At 41.0% G+C, this 20,181-nt stretch overlaps 1 protein-coding gene and 1 long non-coding RNA gene across 2 annotated transcripts in view; one reads left to right on the top strand and one right to left on the bottom strand.

Moving 5' to 3' along the window:
- Positions 1–8,648, top strand: part of LOC138923303 (uncharacterized) — a 35,907-nt gene extending 27,259 nt beyond the window's left edge. The window contains exon 3 of the long non-coding RNA XR_011436772.1: positions 4,311–8,648. This is a non-coding gene — a long non-coding RNA (uncharacterized lncRNA). The remainder of the gene's footprint in view (positions 1–4,310) is intronic.
- The window catches only part of COL25A1 (collagen type XXV alpha 1 chain), a 435,527-nt gene that overhangs the window by 5,058 nt on the left and 410,288 nt on the right, over positions 1–20,181 (bottom strand). Inside the window, exons 29-35 of the mRNA XM_070261593.1 lie at positions 19,514–19,540; positions 16,080–16,160; positions 13,293–13,328; positions 11,642–11,695; positions 7,087–7,140; positions 4,597–4,650; positions 980–1,066 (exon numbers count right to left, since the gene is read on the bottom strand). Coding sequence (XP_070117694.1) covers positions 980–1,066; positions 4,597–4,650; positions 7,087–7,140; positions 11,642–11,695; positions 13,293–13,328; positions 16,080–16,160; positions 19,514–19,540 — 393 coding nt within the window. The remainder of the gene's footprint in view (positions 1–979; positions 1,067–4,596; positions 4,651–7,086; positions 7,141–11,641; positions 11,696–13,292; positions 13,329–16,079; positions 16,161–19,513; positions 19,541–20,181) is intronic.

Here is a 20,181-nt window from a genome sequence, read left to right as displayed (position 1 = left end):
ATTTACAGCCTGACAGAAATTCAGCAGAAGAGGCAAAACGCCTTTATATCTTTTAGAGAAAAATTTTTAAAAAGTTTAACTTAGGAGTAAAATCCAAAGTAATGGCCTAGCTGTGCCTTTACATGGGAGATATTTATGTGATTTTAACGTAATCTTTAAATATTGATTAAGTGAATATTCCCCAGAACGCAGACGTGGTGGTCGTGACGGTGGTGAGAACAGTGTCAGGAGATTAGTTGGCAGGCAGTGGCAGAAATGCGTGCTTGCTCTCTTCACTGCAGGGCGCTGAAGGAGCATCCATGCACATGCATGTCATGTGTTCGTCATGTAAAGCCCGCTCCAGAAGCAGCACTTTACACTGATCGAGATGAAGACGTAATAAACAAAGGAACTGCATGCAGGGTGGTAGGAAAGAGAAATACTGTACCAATTGGCAAGGGGCATCCAGCCCATCCAGGCCAGGCTGGCCTGGCTCCCCTTTTTCCCCCTTAACGCCACGGAATCCCTGTTTGTAAAGATTAACTCATAAAGTTACTAATACAAGAAATCACTTATCCACAAATACTGCTAAAGAAATAACCACAGTAACAGAAGGCTGGGGGAGGCGCAACTCTGGAGGGAAAAGTAACACGCAGTGAAGTTGGACAAAATAAAACAGAACGGACGTATCCCATAACTAGGGCTTGTCTGCAACGGCAACCCGCTCTTTCGAGCCCTATGGAACAGTGCAGCTTCCTCTCCGGCTGCTCCACTCACATTCTAGGTGGGCGTCAACACTTGAGTCTTAAGAACAGGCAGAGCGGTGGCCAGACAAGGTGTGACATAGCCGGACAACCTGAGAGAGATGTTTCTGGCATCTTGAAGTGTAAGTTAAATGGCCCCGGTCAGAAGCCCTGCTGTGGGGTCCCTCCAGCTTGCTCCTCTCCCAGCTCATCCCTTCACACGTGACGTCAGGAGCCAGGCTCCAACGCAGACGTACCAACGGGCAAGGCGCATCTAGTCCAGGGGCCCCCTGCTCTCCTTTCTCCCCTTTAGGCCCCTTTTTGCCTTTCTTTCCCTTTTCCCCCTGTGGATGCAAGGGTTTAAATGAAACACAGGTTTTATTGGAGGGGGAAATAATGGTGATTCAAAAAGATGGTTTAGGCAACAAAAGTCTGGAAGGGCATTTACCACTGTTTTCTGGTTTAGGTAAGGCATGATATTATAAAAAAAATCACATACTTCCAGAGTGACAATGGATTCTGGGCAGTAATATGTGGGATTTTATTTAAGATACTCAAGATGAAAGACAGAGAGCTAAAAGGCCGACACATCAGAAAGGAGAGTCAAGGCTGACTTGGACCCCAGGCTCGTAGTCCTTGTGAATGAGGTGTTTCTGCCACGGATCTGGTGCGGATAACGGTACCAAGTGTATGGAAGCCAGCCCACAGGCGGTGAAGTTCAGAGGAATAACGGATACCTCACCCAATTTTCAATACCTGTCTACTTGCTTTTTTTCTAATCCTATAACAGATGAAAGCTACATTGAGCCAGAGGAAAAGGAAAGAATATGAACAGCTTCTATCTTTTTGAAATAAATCCAATTTTATGACATTGTTTTTTTGTAGCTCTCATTAAAAAATATTCAAAGTATTAAAAATACACCTCTATTTCTTTTAAAATTGTTTTTTAGGAAACTAAAAGCAAATACTTTCCTTATTAAGTCAGGTAAATAAATTTAAGAAGTGCTAACACTTCTCAGCATTGCCAATTGGAGAAACAGACATGTATAAACCCAGGGATCATCTTTAATTCACTTTTACTGATCTCATGCCAGGTGTTCACAATGGTAAATGGGTTTCCAGCTTACTCACAATGTAACAAAAGCCAAAAAAAAAGAAATTCTGCTCAAGAGAGGAAAAGCAGTTTGGACTCAGTTGAGCTAATACTAAAAATGAGGTAGGCAGGATAATTACACAGTGGGAATGTAGCCATGGAAATTAGTATTTAGGAATCAAGGTAAAGGTTGTGGAAATCTGCACGGATCATAGGGATGGAGGAATTAAGGAAAGGAGGCAAAAGGAGGAGAAGGAAGGAATGCACCTCAGCTGTTTCACATTAACGTCAGTCTCTGCATATTTATAGACAAAAAGTTGGTGCCAGGACAGAATACAAAATACTATACAATACATATTTAAATTAGTATATTCATTCTGCAATCAGGATGGCAGTTACGATAAAAACAAAAAATTTCAGAACTAAGACAACACAAATATTCAAAGGTGAAAAGACATACACGTAACAGAAATATACGAGAGAAACATTCACACTAATGCATTCGTTCTGACTGCGTGAGTGAAAGCTCCCCGTTTATCTCCTGTGTGCCAAAAAGATTGCATCAGAAGGCTCAGAATCAAAAACACTTGGGTTTCTTTAATATTGGGGGAAGAGAGAAATTCTGTGTGGTTTAGTTGATCATGATCTGAGAAGCCAGGGTGAAAAGGGAGCAGGTGTGATGGGAAGAAAGATGGGAGGAGCAGTCAGAAGTCAATTGCTCACTCCTGCAAGATGAATCAACAGCCTCTCCCGGCAAATACCTTCAGTGCCATGACAGCAAACTGATTTCAACTTGTTTGGGTGAGCTCTTTCCTCCAGAAGGCAGTAGACTGTTCTTCACATGGGTGTGACTGACACCAGGTGGGCTGGGTATTATTAACTTAGAATTCAATTCCTTATTTGATTGGTAAATCAACTCAGATTAATCACGCAATAGAAAAGTGTTGTCATATGGACATTGACTGTATCAGGCCACGGGGATCATTTTTCAGCAATATTTTAGTGAACCTCAAGCTTTATGGAAAACAGACACTATTGTACAAAGAATAACATATCAGTGTTACTATTAATCAACATAGTTTTCTAACAGTTAGTGATTCCCACGAAACCATCTATCCTTGTGGGTAGGAGCACATGGGGGCTCTTGATAATTTTTCTCTCTCATGTCAAAGAATGATATACATAAGTGTTCACATTTAGATCTAATTTTCCTAATATAAAACTTCTAATCATGGAATCTTAAATTTAGCAATATTTTGGTAGGTATGGGTGGTTAACATTATTCTGAGGATTAAATTTGTAGCTTTACATTTTTATGTTATAATACTAGTAATCTCTTTGTTTAAAAGATTATTAAAACGAATATCCTCATAATGGTGACATACTTTTGAGTGAATGAGATTTGGACTCAGACAAGCCATTAGGTAAATATAAAATAAATGCCTATAATCTTTAGAGCACACACACCTTGGGCTAAAAGCTTGCATGTAGAATTTATCTCAAACGTGTATTTTATAGTTAGAATTTATAACTCAGAATAAAAGAACTTTCATGCCTCAGTTTCCCTGTCTGTGAAACGGGGCCAAGAATGGCACCAACCTCAGGGGGGTGTTATGAGGATTAAAAGACTTATGTAAAGCTTTAGGGAAAACACATAATCAGCGCTCAGTTAAGTGTGATGACATGGACGATGCTGATGCTAGAGCTGTCACATAACCGCTCACAGGAGCTCCCTTACCAGTGGGCGGCTAAATGATGCTTGAGGTCTGAGGAATACACAGCAGGCTGAATACACCCTTTCTCTGACAACTCTCATTTGGCCTTGCTTTTTAACAGCTATGAACTTTGCTGTTCAAGAGAATTTATAGGGTTTTGAAACAGTTGTGAAGTATAGAGCAGGACAAGAATTAACCTGAGAAATAGAAGCGGCTTAAATCTGCACTGGGAAAGTGTCATTGCAGCCACTCTCAGGTTCTCACTGTTCTGTTGAGGTGCTGAGATTTTCTTGCCACTTTTGCTGTGTCCAGAGTAAAAAATTACCTTCAAAGACCCAAGCAAAGGGGAGAAGAAAGGAAAAAATGATTTTAAAAATCCATAGTCCAAATTTTGCTTTTAGACATAAAACCATTTTGTCTGATATTGGTTCCCACATGCCCTGCAGCTGATGGTCCTGAGATAGAATGCAAACACCAACTGCATAAAATACACCAGTATCTTCATTTAAAAATATCCACACCATCTGAAGGCGGCAAGTTCTGGTCCCTGTGTGATGGACTCCCTGGGGTCTATCAGTCACACTGCTTCTCCTCCATTTTACAATAAAAAAAACGAGATACAGGACATCTCTTCTGTAAGTCTACTGAGCATGCTCTGAAGATAAACAACAGGCTGGCTGCACAGGATCAGGGAGCTCTGCCGGAGACCAGGGCGGGGTGGTGCTGCTTAATTTTACCTTAATGTAATAAACGGCTTTTTTTTTTTTTCATTTTCAACAGTCCCTGGACATTACGTCTTTCAACAAATTGGTGTTGAGTCGTCGAAAGAGTGTAGCCTGGCTATGTGGGGAGTGTAACTGTTTTCTTCTATGCAGGACAGTGCCCTACGTGCAGCAGTGTAGGCTTCTCCCTCCCTCTGTGAAGACCTGACTCCTCAGATCAGGCATCAGAGTGTTTTTGGAGCACAGGATGGAGAAAGACTACGCGTGTGAAAGAATCGCACAGGCTGACAGCAAAGCAGACAGCATGAGAAAATCAACCAAGACAGGCAAGACAGACAGGTCACCTTTTCTCCCTTTTCTCCTAAATCACCCTTCTCGCCTCGTGGACCAGGGAAGCCCTAAAGGATAAAAGCAAACCAAAAAGATCCACTGATGTAACTGTGGCAAAACTGTATTGGAAAAGAAATTTCAGGTTTCATGTTTCCGAACACAAATATAAACAAAGATGGCAGGCCCAACAATTTCAAAACTTAGGTAAATTAGCACTTAGAAATATCGTTTTCTAACATCTCAGTTGTCTACATACTACAGGTTTCTTGCTTTTTCTCCTTAGAAATGTATAGTGGAGAGAATTTCAGAATCCCAGTTTGAATCCTGGCAAGTTCACCGATTTGTGTGGCTTTGGGCAAAACACTTACTCTCAGCCTTTTAGTGCCTTGAGTATAAAATGGGGTTAATGACATCTACCACACGACTGTTAGCGTGAGTGTTGACTGTGATGACGTACATAAAGTACAAGAATGGTGCCTGTGCACAACAGGTGCTCAATAAACAGTGACCACTATTACTTCTGCATTGTTATTCTTCACATAGTACAGGATGAGCAGTGATTATTCAAGAGGCACTGACTTCTGACATTCTTTATTTTTAAAGAATTATGTTACTACAAGATACAGGGACTTTATGCTAAAAGAAAAAGTATTGCATAACAGCTTTGAGAACAGACATAATATACCACTCCCTAAGGGCAGCATGTGAAATATATTTCCATTTTATGCATATTTTAACATAAGTGGTTCAACTGCAGATGTTAAGATTGTCCTTAATTTGGGAAAGTATTTTTGAAGTGCCACTACAACTGTCAGTTATAAATTTTATAGCAGACAATTGCGGTTTTTTCTATTTATCTCATGCAAACACTAGTATTTTCTCTTGCTGTCTACATGCACAGCAATGTATGCTGTATGCATAACTATGTGCACAGAAAAAGAATGCTGTTGTTGATGATGGAGACCATCAGCATCCACTGTAATAGGAAGATGTTTATTGTCCATACTACTTACATCGAGACCAGGCTCTCCATCTTTCCCCTGCCAAAGAACCACAGTAGCTACATTAGTGTTCCTAAGTTTCATGAATCGGTTACTGTTTTATTTAAGGCTCCCTGGACATGCAACACCAGTATTAGAGCAACTACTTCAGAGACGTCCAAAGGATTCTCTACTGATTAGTGACACCGACTTCTCTCACTGAATCAACCGAAGTGACTATTAGTGCTGCAGTTCAGGTCATGAAAAGTTTTTATTACATTTTCGGTTAAATAGCCTGTTATTTTGCTGAAGTTTAATGCTTGGTATCCACGTTATCAATCCAGGGATAAGTTGAAAGCAAAAATACTGTTTAGTTGACTTAGAAACACACCAGCACTAATAGAGTATGCAAATCCATGTTAATTTGATAACTTAGTAGTTAGCTCATAAATAAGCAGAGAATGTGAAAACTGTTATGGTTAAATATGGTTTTAATTTGGCTAGCTGTGTACCTAGTCTATGAATATCGAGGGCGTGAAGGTCACCACTCAAAAACCGTGTTTAGGTAAGCTTTGTCAATGAACGACCCCAAACATAAAAAGAGTCATAAGACTGTTGTTATGCAAGGATGATAATTCGCCCATCATGGTGCAGGTTATGAGGGCAATGACCCTACTGTGTCACAGGACGGATCCACCCAAAGTGACTTTGATTCCATCAATTTGATTTTGAAACCTATTTCAAAATCAGCATGCCTTGCAGCACTGACGTCATCATGGTTTAGGGTTATTATTGCAGTTTCTATGGGCTGGAAGGTACAGGTGTGTAGAAGGTACATGAGGGTTGAAAACCTTCACACCGTATATGCTTCTGCTGCTGTCCTACCCCGCCCCATTGAAGCACCTGCAATTACCCCAAAGCTAATGTTCTGAAGTAAACCTGGGCCTCAATTTGAAGTAACCGAGAATTTTCAGAAGACAAAGACGATAAACATTCTATGTTCTGAAGATCGTTTGTCACCACAGTAACTTAGAGAGGTCGGACATCAAAGTCATTGTAAACATCAACTTGAGAAATAAATTCTATTAGCAAGAGTGGTTTCAGCATTAACCTACTCAAATAGATAAAGCCTGAAGAAAGTGGTTTTGGATAAAGCTTTCACACCCACTTTTGGGACAGCGACCTTCCAACGAAGTGAGAGTTATAGGCGTCCAGTCAGATGGCAGAGGAAGGCATCATCTGACAGGTGGAATCGCCTTTAGGGTAGTACTTTTTGCCTTCTGGACAGTCTCGGATCCTCTCAACCTCGTGAAGGGCACGGGTGTGTGTCCGTATGTAGGTGGCAGAGGACGTGAGCATGCCCTGCCTCTGAAGCACACGTAACACTAGCGTTGCGGGGAATCAGTGGGTTGATCTTTGTTCCTCTAGTGTGATTAGTGTGCCCCTCAAGGGATGGGTTAACCATGCCAGTACCAGGTCATCTATGCATGCAGAAGGGGACCGCGCCCGAGACAGAGAACTCACAGGCAGACCGTAGGGCCCTCTGGGTCCAGCCTCTCCCATAGCTCCTTTTTCACCCTAAAAGGAAAGGTGGAAAGTTCAATGACACACAAACACCTATATTTACACACTTTCTCTAGTGGCCTGTGTGTACAGCCTCTGTTTGAAGAACCACTCCATCAAAGTTTCAAAGATTCAGGCGCTCCCGGGGCACTAACACACACATCAGCATGTTTGACCAAATCATCTTTGAATACCGTCAGCAGGTAAGGCTGCCGCCGCCCACGTGCGCAGAAGATGGACCATCTCTGGGAGGCTGTCCTTGGGTTTCTTTGGCATTAGTGTGAAACATTCATTTGTCACTGTCTTAAGTTACTACTTTTTAAAAAATGTACGAATAAAATGCCTTTTTATCCTATCAAATGTCTCACCTTGGCCACCCCGCCCTTCATGAGCTGTCATTACGTCACAGCATTCACGGTGGGAGACACAGGTGTACTCTGACCTGGGTATAATCTGCTGAGCCCTCTCTCGGATGTCACCATTAGGGTGCCAGGGCCTCTGGCTTTGTCCCCCACTGCACCCCCATGGCTTATGACAGTGTCTGGCACATCAGTAAATATTTGTTGAATTAACAAATCAATACACTCATGGATGTGCTTTGCTTTCTTTCTGAAAAAGGGGATTTAAAAACTTATGCCTTCTACTAAATGCCTGGTAAGGTAGGTATATAATACCTTTAAATAGAATAGCTTGTGCTGGCTTAAACGACCATCTCGAATGCTTATAAAGAACAAGTGCAATTGGAGGTGGTCCATGAATATGAAATAATTGTGTCCATAAAGAAAGAGACGTCCTGCTTTTCAAGTAGAGTTTTCTCCTGCTGCCATCTCCAAAATTAAAGGTTCGTCAGAATTTAGCCTGAAGCTTCAGAAGTCACAGTGATGTTTACATAAGTGGCCAAACAGACAATGTCGCTTCTTTTATGACACCCACGCCTGAGGCAGTTTAAAGGTTAACAAATGTTTTTCATGGGTGAAATGCCAGGGTCAGCTGATAAGTGTGCCTGCAGTCCAGGGTTGCACTGTGTTTCCCTGTGCTCCAGGTTCCCACGTGAGCAGACTTCCAGTCACTGGCGGCTTTCTTCTTCACCTTGCACTTAGGCGTGGTGCAGCTAGGTAGCACTGTCACCCAGGGGCACACACAGGACAGAAAGATTTCTTAGGACAAAGCTTGTTCAACTTTTACTCATTATTAGTTTATGTTCATTACTGAAAGAGCAGCAATTGCACTCAGTAAAGTGGCCAGGCTTTGAAATGAAACCGATTTCAATCTGAATTCCAGTTCTCCAGTTCTGGCACTTACGGGCTGTGTGGCCTTGGGCAACTTTCTTAACTTTTCTATGCCTGAGTTTCATTGGCTCTAAAATAACAAAAATAATACATATTCTGGAAGAATTTTTCTGAAGATTAAATGTGATGATAAAATATGAAATGTTGCCGAGAAATATGTCCCATGAATAGTAGTTATCAGTATTATTATACAATTAGAAGACTTGTTTTGAATTAAAGACTTAGCAACTCAAAGACTACTAACTCAAAATAAATTTCTTTCAGTTTGATTCGGCAGTGTTACTTAGGAGTTTTAAAATGGTGATGATGGTGGGTGTGGGGGGGTGTGTGTGTGTGTAGTAGGAGGTGGGGGTTTAAAAGGAGGGTTCATGTAACTTGGAGTAGGTCTAGTTTGAAAAAACTCAACAGATTAGAGTAGATTTAGTTGGAAAAATCTCCGCACACTAGTTTGATATACCTACTTCCTGCTCCCGCCTCCAATTGGATAGTTCAGCTTTATTTTGCTTTCAAAATGACTATTTCACGGCTTATTTGAATCAAGCTGTCACTGAAAGCTTTGTCTGTGAACTCCTGTGATAGAACTGCCCGCTCCACATGATGACTTGAAGCTAACGATGACAATTCCACGTCGCTCGTCAGCGGCTGCTTCAGGAGGGACACGTGGCCGGTTCCGGCCCTCGCACTGCCCGCTGGGAAGCCCTGGGGAAGCTGCCTCACGGTGAAGCGCGGGATGATCTCCACGTGTGTTTGGCGGCCTCCCTGGAGGGAGGTTTGGAACCGCTGTCACCAGCTTGCCTGTGGTCAGAAGACAAAGCCAGCACGTGGAAAGGGCACAGAAGCAAAGCCTAGAGTCTTCCTTTGAACATTTTGTTATGCAAAACAAGAAGGTTCTTTATTGTCTAAGCCATTTCGAGTTGGGGTTCTGTCACCTAAAGCCAAAAGCATCCTAATGGTCCCAGCTTGAAAGCTTTTAGGAATGAAATATTAGCACAGGGATGTGAATGTGCAACTTCTTTCCCTGGATTAAGTAGTTCCAAAAGAACTCTTGAAGCTCTCAAATGTAACCGCCTCGACAGAGTGCCTAAGCAGTTACCAGGCCAGATGAAGAGCTCCACTGAAGGCAGGGACGGGCAGGTGCGGGAAGAACAGAACGCTAATGCTGTCCATCATGGATTGGACAACTTCTGAAGCACATTGTCTGTCAAATGCCTGGTTTCTTTTAGGCTGGTCTAATTTCATTCGGGCTCTTCAATTTGCGTGTCTACACTGAGAAATTATTCTAGAAGGCCCTCTTGCCTGATTCCTCCCTCTTCAAAATGTGAAACTTTTCAAGAGAGTCCAGATGGCACCTCCATCAATTAACATTGAGAATCGCACTCCAGTTTAGCTCTTTGGGTGCGGGGCACTTGGAGAGTGCTGACATACGATCCAGTTAAGATGGTTAACGTGCTGAGTAAATACAAGTGTAACACTTCACACTGCACACCAGTTGACTTCAACTATGCCTTCAAAAATGCTTCGCGATTTCATTTGCTCTCCTGGGTAATTCTGCCCCAGTGCTGGGAACTGATACTCTTGTGACAGTGTGGAGCTATCGGAAGTAGCAGCTGATTTACCAAACGGTAAGCCCTCTTGAGCCCCAGGGCATTCTGCCAAAAGACTACTTGAGATTGGCCGCCCCATTTTTAGTACACGTACTGGGTTTCTTGATAGAATGCTTGTATGCATCAGCAGTGTGAAGGTCTCAGCTTTTAAATATTTTTAATTAAGATGATCTTCATACATTGTTGGTTTGATCTTAGAAATAAGACAATTGCAGATTCAGATTATTTATTCCTTTAGGCCTCATCTCTTTCTAGAAGCAGTCTTGGATGAAGCTGGCGTTCTTCATCATTGTATGTACAGCCTGCCCTATTTGTATTCACTTTGGCCTCATCATCTGGTTATTTCTTGCAGATAGGTTTTTCCTCTGTAATTAGATTGTAAACTCTTCTAGATCAGGGAAAACAGCCGCATCCTTGACAGTATTGAGTAAATATATACAGTGTATTTATAAAAGGTTTAGTATGACGAATCAATTATGATGGTACTATTCAATTCACTGGAGCAAATTAGCAAAATAGACTTTCCATAAATGGGAGGAGAGTGTTTCTGTTTCACACTAGGAGTACGCCGTGTTTTGTATATTGTAATGTGTGGTAAATATTTACTGAATGAATTCACTTTATAGAACATGCAATTATGTACACTGTAGAAATGGTGCACATTTCTTTGGGATGTACAACAAAGAAATCACTATGTGGCCCTCTATTTTAAAACAAATTATCCCAGACTGAGGAAACTCTATGTAGTTTTAAAAGACCACAAACTTGCATGAGGAACCCTTCCAGCATTTGGAAACCCTCACTGTTAGGACTTTCTTTACATCCCATCCTGGATGATGGGGAAATTGATGACACAATTCCACTCATACACACACAAAAACTAGGTTTCCCAAGGTGAGGAAAAGAAAAAGTGGGAGAAAAACAGAGAAAGAGGGAGAGAAGTTCCAGACAGATGACCAGCTGCTGACGCTGCCGTTCATCTTTCTGTGTCAGATATTTGTCCTCCACTCTGAATGTCTTTTTTTTTTTTCCCAAGGATGTGGAAACACTGCCCAGCAATAGAGAGGTTAGTGAAAGGTTTTTGTTTTATAATGCACTGAAATTATTTCCTTATGGTGAAGAAAGACAGGCTATTCTTTTCCTTAAAAAAAAAAAAAGGAGCACGTGTAACGGTGCAGAGGAGAATACTTAGGTTTTGTAATTTCCTTTAAAAAAAGTTATAACTTACTCTGAATGAATACGGTAGCTTTATACAAAAAATTATCAACCAGAATATGTAGTCCTGGAAATTTTTGGCTTATTGACTTCAACTTTCTGGATGAAGGCCAAATGAAAATATCTTCCTTATGGGTTAAGAAGAAGAGGTCTGAGCTATGTATTTTAGCGATGTAAATGTATGCATTGTTTTTTATTAAGGAAGCCATATTCTATTTTAATACTCTATTGTTTTCTTCTCTCAGTTTGAGAACTCTGAAAAGGGCTTAGGATGGTATCTATTTTCATTTAACGTTAGATGGTCCTTTATTTCTTCTGGAAAACGAACAGTTCAGTTCAACTAAAATGGAAAAGTCACACACTGTGTTTTCTTTAGGTCACGGGTTAATAACCTCAGTAGCAACTTACTCTTTCTCCTTTGGGACCCGCAGGGCCATGGGGTCCCATAGGGCCATCTGTACCCTACAAAAAAAAGATAAAGATAAGATAATATGAGACATGTTCCATGGGCTGTAAGCAAAGCAGTTATAGTTTATCCTGGACTTTCCCTGGGTGAGTGATGGCTTAGGACGTCAGTCAGACAGCGCATCTCCTTTCAAAGGGTTTTCTGCTTGATTCTTTCAGGCCAGTAGCTTTCAAGAAACTCCTGCAAAAGGGAGGAATTACATAACTGCGTATTTCAGTGAAGGGCACGCACAGAAAGCTGTATTTCATATTTAATTATCTATTTCCTCCCTGACTCCATGGAACATCTTCACTCTGCCCCCAGAGTCGGAAGAAGAAACATCTAATTGCTTTCCTTCACATCACCTCTTCTTCAGGTCCCTTCCCCACCCCCACTCTCCTTGGCCCTGAGTGCTCTGAAGCCTTGCTTTCAGCTATTTAAGAGGCTTGGACAGTTCTACAAGTGAAAAAATATTAAATAAATGAGAACGGTGTTTAACTGTTCAAACCAAACTTTCTTGGGCTCTGTTGGGAGCAGCAGGGCCTAGTGGGAAGGAATTCGTCTATAGGTCCTGCCACAGTGGCTGAAGTCGCCGGGCTTAGAAGGCTCGAACCAGGCGGCTGGATGATTTAAGGGCAGAAGTGCCCTCTGGCCTCCCGGCTCAGGAATTTCTGTGGCAGACGAGGTAATATCTGAATGAGTATAGGAACACAGGTCCAGTGGAGATGACGACTGCCTGAAGCAGGTTTTTAGAATTGAAGAGATTGGAATTTCTTTTTGATTCTTAAAAATGTAGCAAGAACGCCAAGTATACTTGCTCATTTCCAAGAAGACTATGCTTAGATTTGCAAAGAATTTATTATAATATTTGCCAACATAGGAACTATTCTGGCACAATTTTAAAATAACATTCCTATTTCTGTTCCACTACTCTTATTTATTCTATGGGAGACTTGTGATATGAAATAATTCAGGGTTTTAAACTCATTCTAATGTTGGTGAATCTTATCATCTTAACTGATCTTTCTCTTCTGTCTGAACACAAAACTCTTCAGGAGACTTCTAAATACTGAGTATCTGTGGCTGAAATTTAAGAGATGGAGCTGTTAAGAACCAAAGCAAAGAGACAAAATGACAGAAGACAGACAACTCATTTTCATGAATAGAGATTTGAAAGTTAGGTTCAAGGAAGAAGTTACATTTCTAACATGGACATAAACATAAAAGGGAAAGCAAGTCACAATAAATTCACATTATTTTAATCCCTTTGAGAGTCTCTCTCACGGAATTACAGGAAACGTCCACTGGGTATGGAGAAACTTGTCTGGGATTCTAAGACAATGAAGCCAATTAGATTGGTCATTCCTCCCACCCAGCAAGTTATCCCGACCAGAACCCGGGCTGCAGAAAGATGTTCTGCCCTTCAGGCTGCACGCCAATCAGAGCTGCGGCCATGCTCTGTCCACTCTCCCTTCTCTGCCACTCTCATTGTCCACCTTCTCCTTTCACTCCAGTCCTGTGGACCCCTCCTCATTTGATGGCAGGAGGATCTGTCCTGACACACAAAATTCATAGCCACCAAACACGTTGGAACAAGACGAGGGACTGACTCACCCGGGATCCTGGCTTTCCGTCTAAGCCAGATGCTCCCTGTGGGATTTGGTTGGTAGCAGGGTTGGTGGGTGTAACACGAATGACAAGAACAGAGATTAGTATGAGGAACCGATGAACAAATGTAACACTTCAAACAACATAATACGCAGTCACAGGGTTCTGGGAGGAATATCACATTGCTACAAATTGTTAGTTAAAAAAACAACACACAACAATAAACACCCCATGGATGATGGCATTTTAACGGTATTACCATTTGACAAATTCGTACTTAGAAATCAAGCTAATGAGGTTTATAAAGTGGGCTTTAAAGTATTTCCTGGTAACAGTGACAGGCTGCTGATTTCCATATGAAATTCCTTTTCTAAAGACTGTACTATTCCTACTACATTTCTTTACATTCTGAAGAAAAAATAATGGCCAATCTCTCTAGGAAGGGCTCATTATAATAATCAATCAAGGTTAACATTTCAGAGGAGGAGAAAACAGCTCTAGTTTTGCTTGTTAAAACAGCATTTGCGGGGGCTGGCCCTGTGGCCGAGTGGTTAAGTTTGCACGCTCCGCTGCAGGCGGCCCAGTGTTTCGTTGGTTTGACTCCTGGGCGTGGACATGGCACTGCTCTTTGAACCACACTGAGGCAGCATCCCACATGCCACAACTAGAAGGACCCACAACGAAGAATATACAACTATGTACCCGGGGCGAGGGGGGCTTTGGGGAGAAAAAGGAAAAAAATAAAATAAAAAAAAAGTAGCATTTGCGAATAACAAATACAGAATTTTAACACACTAGGATGACTCTGTGGATTTACATGAAAAATACTCATTGTTTCCTGGGTTGTTCTTACTGTGTTCACATCAGTCACCGCTAGAGGGACTACTAGGAACAGGAAAAAGCCAGAAAAATGTCATGAGTCCAGACGAAAACTACCTGTCCCACATGAAATTGTTCCTCAATTCACTTCAAATAACCACCGCATCCAAGTCTGCATGGGAAATGTTTTAAAAATCTAATGCGCTTCCCAGGCAATGCGTCCTGTCCTTTACCTCGAACTTGAGGCCACGTGTAGCGTATGATTAAAAGATGACATTTTCAAAACTTGTCTCAAGAATAAGCACAATTAATTCTCTGATAGGGCTTTTGTATCTCCAAAAAATACAGATTTATAGTCCTTTAAAAATATTGATTAGATCAAGGAGTAAAGACAGACAACGCACTAGCCCTATAAATTCTCTTGGCTGGGCTGCAGAACTATTTCTCCATTTTATGCTTCAGACATAGTTAATACAAAATGGAAGAAAAAATCTATTCCAGCTGCAAACTTCACCAGTGATGCTACACCATATATATTTTGGGTGCTTTTAGTTTTTTATTTTACAATTCCTTCTGTATAACCCTATTATGAGTCAGACTATAACTGCAAAATACATCTTTAGCTAGCAATGATTAAAATTTTTAAAAATACGTGTTTTGTCTTTTTGTTTGCTTAATGTTAGCATATGTAGAGCTTTTGGCTAAATGTTCCCTAAAAATGATCACTAGCCCTAAATTTGAAATTAGGAGAAACTTTAAAGACATCAGATTGAGGGTTTAAATAAAATAGAAATCCAAACTTTCTTTTGCCTTTTGCTACTTTCTTCAGAGTCACCATTATAATAATATTTAAAAATGACTAGGGAGACGGTAAAATTTTTGCATTGATAATGTAATATTATATTTACCTGGAATGTGAATTAATGACTCACGTTGTTATAGAGGGTTTATGCCTGTGGTCCATTGATCTAAGTGGTATAATTTAACCTATATTCCCATATGAGGCTTATGCCACTCACTCGATAGATGAATCCATGTGGAGCATCTGCTACGTGCCTGATCTGTGTGAGGCACTGGCTATTCAGTGGAATACTTTAGTACTTAAATACACATGGGAAAAATGAAGCAAGTGGTCACCAACTTTTTTTATCTGTAAAATATGTGTATAAATCGTTTTCCACTACCAATTTTATGTCGTATTTTAACAATATAATCTATAATGTTCTTTATTGACTTTTATCTGCATTCACTGAATTGATGGCATATTAAAAGCTTGAAACTAAAACCTCATATTCAATAATTATTTTAAAAAATCTTTGTAATTGTTGTGGAAAGAAGACTGACATAAAGTGCATAAAAGATGAAAATCCTCTTTTCATTAAAAATAAAAATCTCTAAACAACTGCAAAACACTTCTTTAATATTATCCACTCTTGCCACAAGAACCTCCTAAGAGGGTATCTCCAAAACAAACAACGTACAACAGTTAGACCACGATATGATTGATTAATGTAAAGAGCCACAGCACTGACCTCAGCCATCAACAACGGCCAATTGCATACCTGCCACCAACAGAGGGCTGCAGTTTTTGGTATCAAAGGAGAAAAAAATGTTGAGGGAGGATTTTAAACTGCACTAAATTATAAAAATTTTTGGGAGAGATTATGAAATAACCAGCACAATACTTTTCTAAAGAAGAGGGTGATGGGAGAAAAATTGTCAGCCTTAGAAGAGGAAGGTTGGCATGTATGTAATTGAATGACACAACGCTGAAGGCATTGTTTCTTACAGGTCTTCCTCTGACACGAGAACGAACATCAGAGAACAAACAACTGGGCTGAGCTCTGCTCTAACATCGTATTTTTTCCAATCACAGAAATCTCGACTGGAAGATAGTCACTGAGTAAACCAGAGTTGTTAACTTGAAAGAAAAGTCTGAGATTTGCACTGAAATGGAAAGTTTTCTTTACTTACTGGAAGACCAAGGGGTCCTCTGTCACCCTTTTGACCTGGTTCACCCTTCAATCCTTTAACACCATTTAACCCTGGTTCACCCTAAATGCAAAAGCAAATGCCAATTTTGGTTGCTATCACGGGTGTTTCAACTGCGAGAGAAGAGAGCCAGTCTCCGAAACGGCTGCAGATTCCAGTTTGAGGTAACAGCAGAGTCAGGCTAGATTTGACTTGCATCAGTTCAAAATTAATTAAAAAAATTAAAAATTAATAAGCTGAAATTGACAATTAAATAATATTCTTGGAAGCAAAACTCCCGAGAGAGTATGCTCTTTACCATCAAAATATATTTGACTGAGTTCCCGAATTTTTCAGTTCTACCTCAAGGAAATTGGTGTTACGCTGCATTGTTCTGACCAAGCAAATCAAAGACAATCTGAGTGGAGGGCGCTGAGGAGAGTCAGCGGGAACACCCACTCTGCTGGAATGGAAAACTGGAATATGCAGGACAGCGTCATAGACAGATATTTTAAGCCTTTAAGCATTTTGCCCAGGGGAGGGAGCTAAAAATGTAGCAGCTGATGTTTGAAGTGATGCTGTTTCCGAGTCCTTGTTTCCTGAGATTGCCAAGCCAGGTCCCTATGTGGATTAATCAATAGAATAGCCAACAAATAGCCAATCCCAGAAGAGAATATGAAGATCACAGAACTTAAACGTGGTTTTACTACTGTTTGTCTGCCCAATATTAGAATAAAGGAGGTTTAGAATTTAAATTAAGGCGACAACAGAAAAGCCATGCTAAGTGATAAATTCTCTTGACTCATTTTTTTAAAAAAATACAAGAATACAGGACCCCTACTTTCTATCAGATCAGCACATTAGAAATAGACAGTTCTGACCTGAAAAGTCAGAACTTTTCAACTTTTAAGTACGGACATTAGTTTCATCAAGAAAATCTTGAAAGACTTGGAAAAGGAAGATGATTTCAATCTCCAATGGCCTGTGGAGTCTCGCTGGGCGGGTGCGGGAGGGGAGAGATCATGCTTACGTGCGGGACAGTTATTAACCTGGGCGGTATTTCCCCCATTTGCCTGGTGATGGAAATCAGTGTGGCGCTTGTTAGACCTAAAGAGTACAGCGCCCCACCTAGACCAGTCGCACAACAATGGGTATTTTTAATAAGTCTCTCAGGGAATTCTTCTCATTGGGAAATTCTGGGAAACAGTGAGCTAGTGAGCATCCACGAAACCAGGCTGTATATCTGAACTTTCAAAGGGGTCATGGAGGAATGAACACACTGGCACAACCTCGTATAGTACCTAGTGGACTTTTGGGATTCTAAAGATAGGATGTTCTCAGTGCTGCCACCATAGGAAATCCAAATGGGCTATGGTCAGTAAAGAAGGATCCTGGAAATGTCACAGAGCTAGAATCCATCTGAGATTAAGACCAAGGCTCCATAAGCAGCCTCAGTTAACTGGCTAAACTGGAGACCCAGGGCCGTGCATGTGCGTGGACTTCCAGGCGGTGGTCTTGAGCTGACAAACAGGCAGGGCAGGGCAGCCTTGGCAAGCTGTGGAATTCTTTGGTGAGGAGTCGTGCATCGATAGGAGTGGGCAGTAATTGAGAAGGTGAGTTTTTAAACAATCAAATTCAGTGGCAAAAAGACCGAATTTCAACTCTGGACCTAAGTTCGAGTCCCAGATCTGTCCTTTAATTAGTAGTGTAATTTAGGACAAGTAACTTAAATTTCCTGGGCCTATAGTTTATCATCTGTAAAATCAAGGAACTGGCACAGGTAATCTAGGATGTCTTCTCAACTTCATAATTCTCTGAAATCTATGATTTCAGGAACAACTGAAGTTACAGGCAAAACAAATCATTGCATTGTAGATATCAAAACGATCTTGAGTATTTATTAAATCTCCTGGTGATGGGGCATCTGAATCACTCATGGAATTAAAAACACAGTCTTGGAGGCATTAGCCTGAGTTATGATGATTGGGTTGGTCTTTAGTGGTGCCTTGAAATCCAAGGAGAAGCGAAGAGTGGGAAATACTGCTTTAGTCTGGAGTGGGAAAAGAGGCCCAGAGAAGTTAGATAATTACCAAGACCACAAAGCTGACAGACACGCTCTCTCTTCTGACCCAGAGCAATGCTCTTACCCCAAACTATAATCCATGTGTCTGGGACACTGTCACTCACCTGCCTCATCAGAAGGTATGGTACTCTAAAGAATGAAGAACTCTTTCCATTCTTGGGTGAGTCACCTCCCTCACCTTAAAAAAGAAACTCAACTGTCTAGAGTCAGACTAATACCTCTGCCACCCCTAAAGCTGAGTGCGCCAGAGGGGCTCCCCAGAGGAGAGGCTGGGCTGCCTCTAAGCTTTCTGATTCCTAGAGCCGACATGGCATTATGGCTCCTCCATCCCTCACCACTTAGATGCACAACTCACCACTGAGGAGCTTCCAAGAGTCCCTGACCCTTCCGTCAAGCAGCCTCAAGGAATAGCTAAATTTTTCTGTTCAGAACAAAGCATCAAATCACAAGATAAAAATAACAACGGACATTTTTGGGTGTTTATCAACAACTGCAGATATTTTACTAAGTGTTTCATAATCATGCCTCATTAAATCATCACCACACTATGAGGTAAGTTACCTAGTTTAGTAAATGAAGGATCAGAGAGGGTAAATAATCTGCCCAGGGTAACACAGCCCGTCAATGGCAACGCTGAGATTAGAACACAGGTTCTCATCACATACGCTCCCTGGAAGAAGGAGCTTGTCTTTCAGGGCTCATTTAACCCTCCAAGGTGTCCTCTCTGTCTACACAAATGCAAAGAACAGGTGGAGAACATCTTCACAATACAAGCTGCACCACTTCCGACAAGGAGGGGCTATTCTCTGTCGTTCTCTTGTTAATGTAGAGTATAGAATACACGTATGTGACATATTCTTCTCCTCAGTGGAGCACACCCGATGTCCTTCACCCCACTCTAGAGCAGTGACCTCTGGGGGAGTACCAAATTAAGATGCTGGATAGTCAAAGCATTTAGGTGCAGTACTGCATATGAAAGCAAGAAATGTCAATTAATAACACCTAACTATACAACTAAAGATACCATAATAAGAAAGAGCATCTGGACTAGTTTGAGAATCTCATCAGACTCACTTCTGAATGGTTGATTTTGACTATGATGGGTAACTTAAGAAACTTACATAGTGACCAGGAAAGAGGCAAAATGAGGAAAAACTCATCTCCAGGTGATATCACTCAAATCTGCTGTAAATCATTCTGTGCTGTGAGATTCAAACATCTGGATGCTTAAAGGCTTAAAGATTATCAACACTACTTGACAAATAAATAAGACAGGACAGACATGCTTCCGCCATGCTTCTCCGTGATTAACAAGGAAACAGAAATAAAACAATCAAGGGATTTGTTGAGTTACCTTTGGTCCAGGAAGTCCATGGGGTCCCTGAAAAAGGAAAACACAGCTTTTAATTAAGAATTGACTCACTATTTCCCAGAAGAAGTGAATATTATATAAAGTAACAAAAGGCAGTAAAACAAGAATCTTCTCATTTGAGCTACAGCTAGAGGCAGGCCAGTGGAGCCCCTCGTGGAAGCTCCTTCCAGCTCTTGGATTGCTCTGTACTAGGAAATTCACTAATAGCAGTTCTTTCTGCTAAATGTCTGTGAGAGGGAGGGAGGAATCTGCAGGTTTATACAGAAGAAACAAATAGAAAAAAGTATTGTGAACCCACACTACTCCTATTTCTCAACTCCCCATTTATCTCAACTCACAAACTTGATGAGTTTATATGGAATAAAGGTAAGTCTGAAAAGACAGAAATTTGTCAAAGAAAAGTCCCAGACTTTAAGTGCCAGTGAAGAGAAGACCTTTTCCATTACTAACTCCTGTAGACCCAAGGTGTTGAGAAATCTAAAGGAGGAAGGAAATGAGGAGACGACAGTCAAGTTTGGAACCCTATTGCATCATCCATTTGAATTAAACCTAAGGAAAGGATTCTAATGCAGGAGTGCTAAGCATTATTATTTGGAATGCATTCACTTTTACAAAGATGAATTTTCCAAGGTTCTTGTAACAATTGTTTA

The sequence above is a fragment of the Equus caballus genome, chromosome 2, assembly GCF_041296265.1.
Source record: "Equus caballus isolate H_3958 breed thoroughbred chromosome 2, TB-T2T, whole genome shotgun sequence".
Lineage (NCBI taxonomy): Eukaryota > Metazoa > Chordata > Mammalia > Perissodactyla > Equidae > Equus > Equus caballus.
This window is presented reverse-complemented; position numbering and strand designations above follow the sequence as displayed.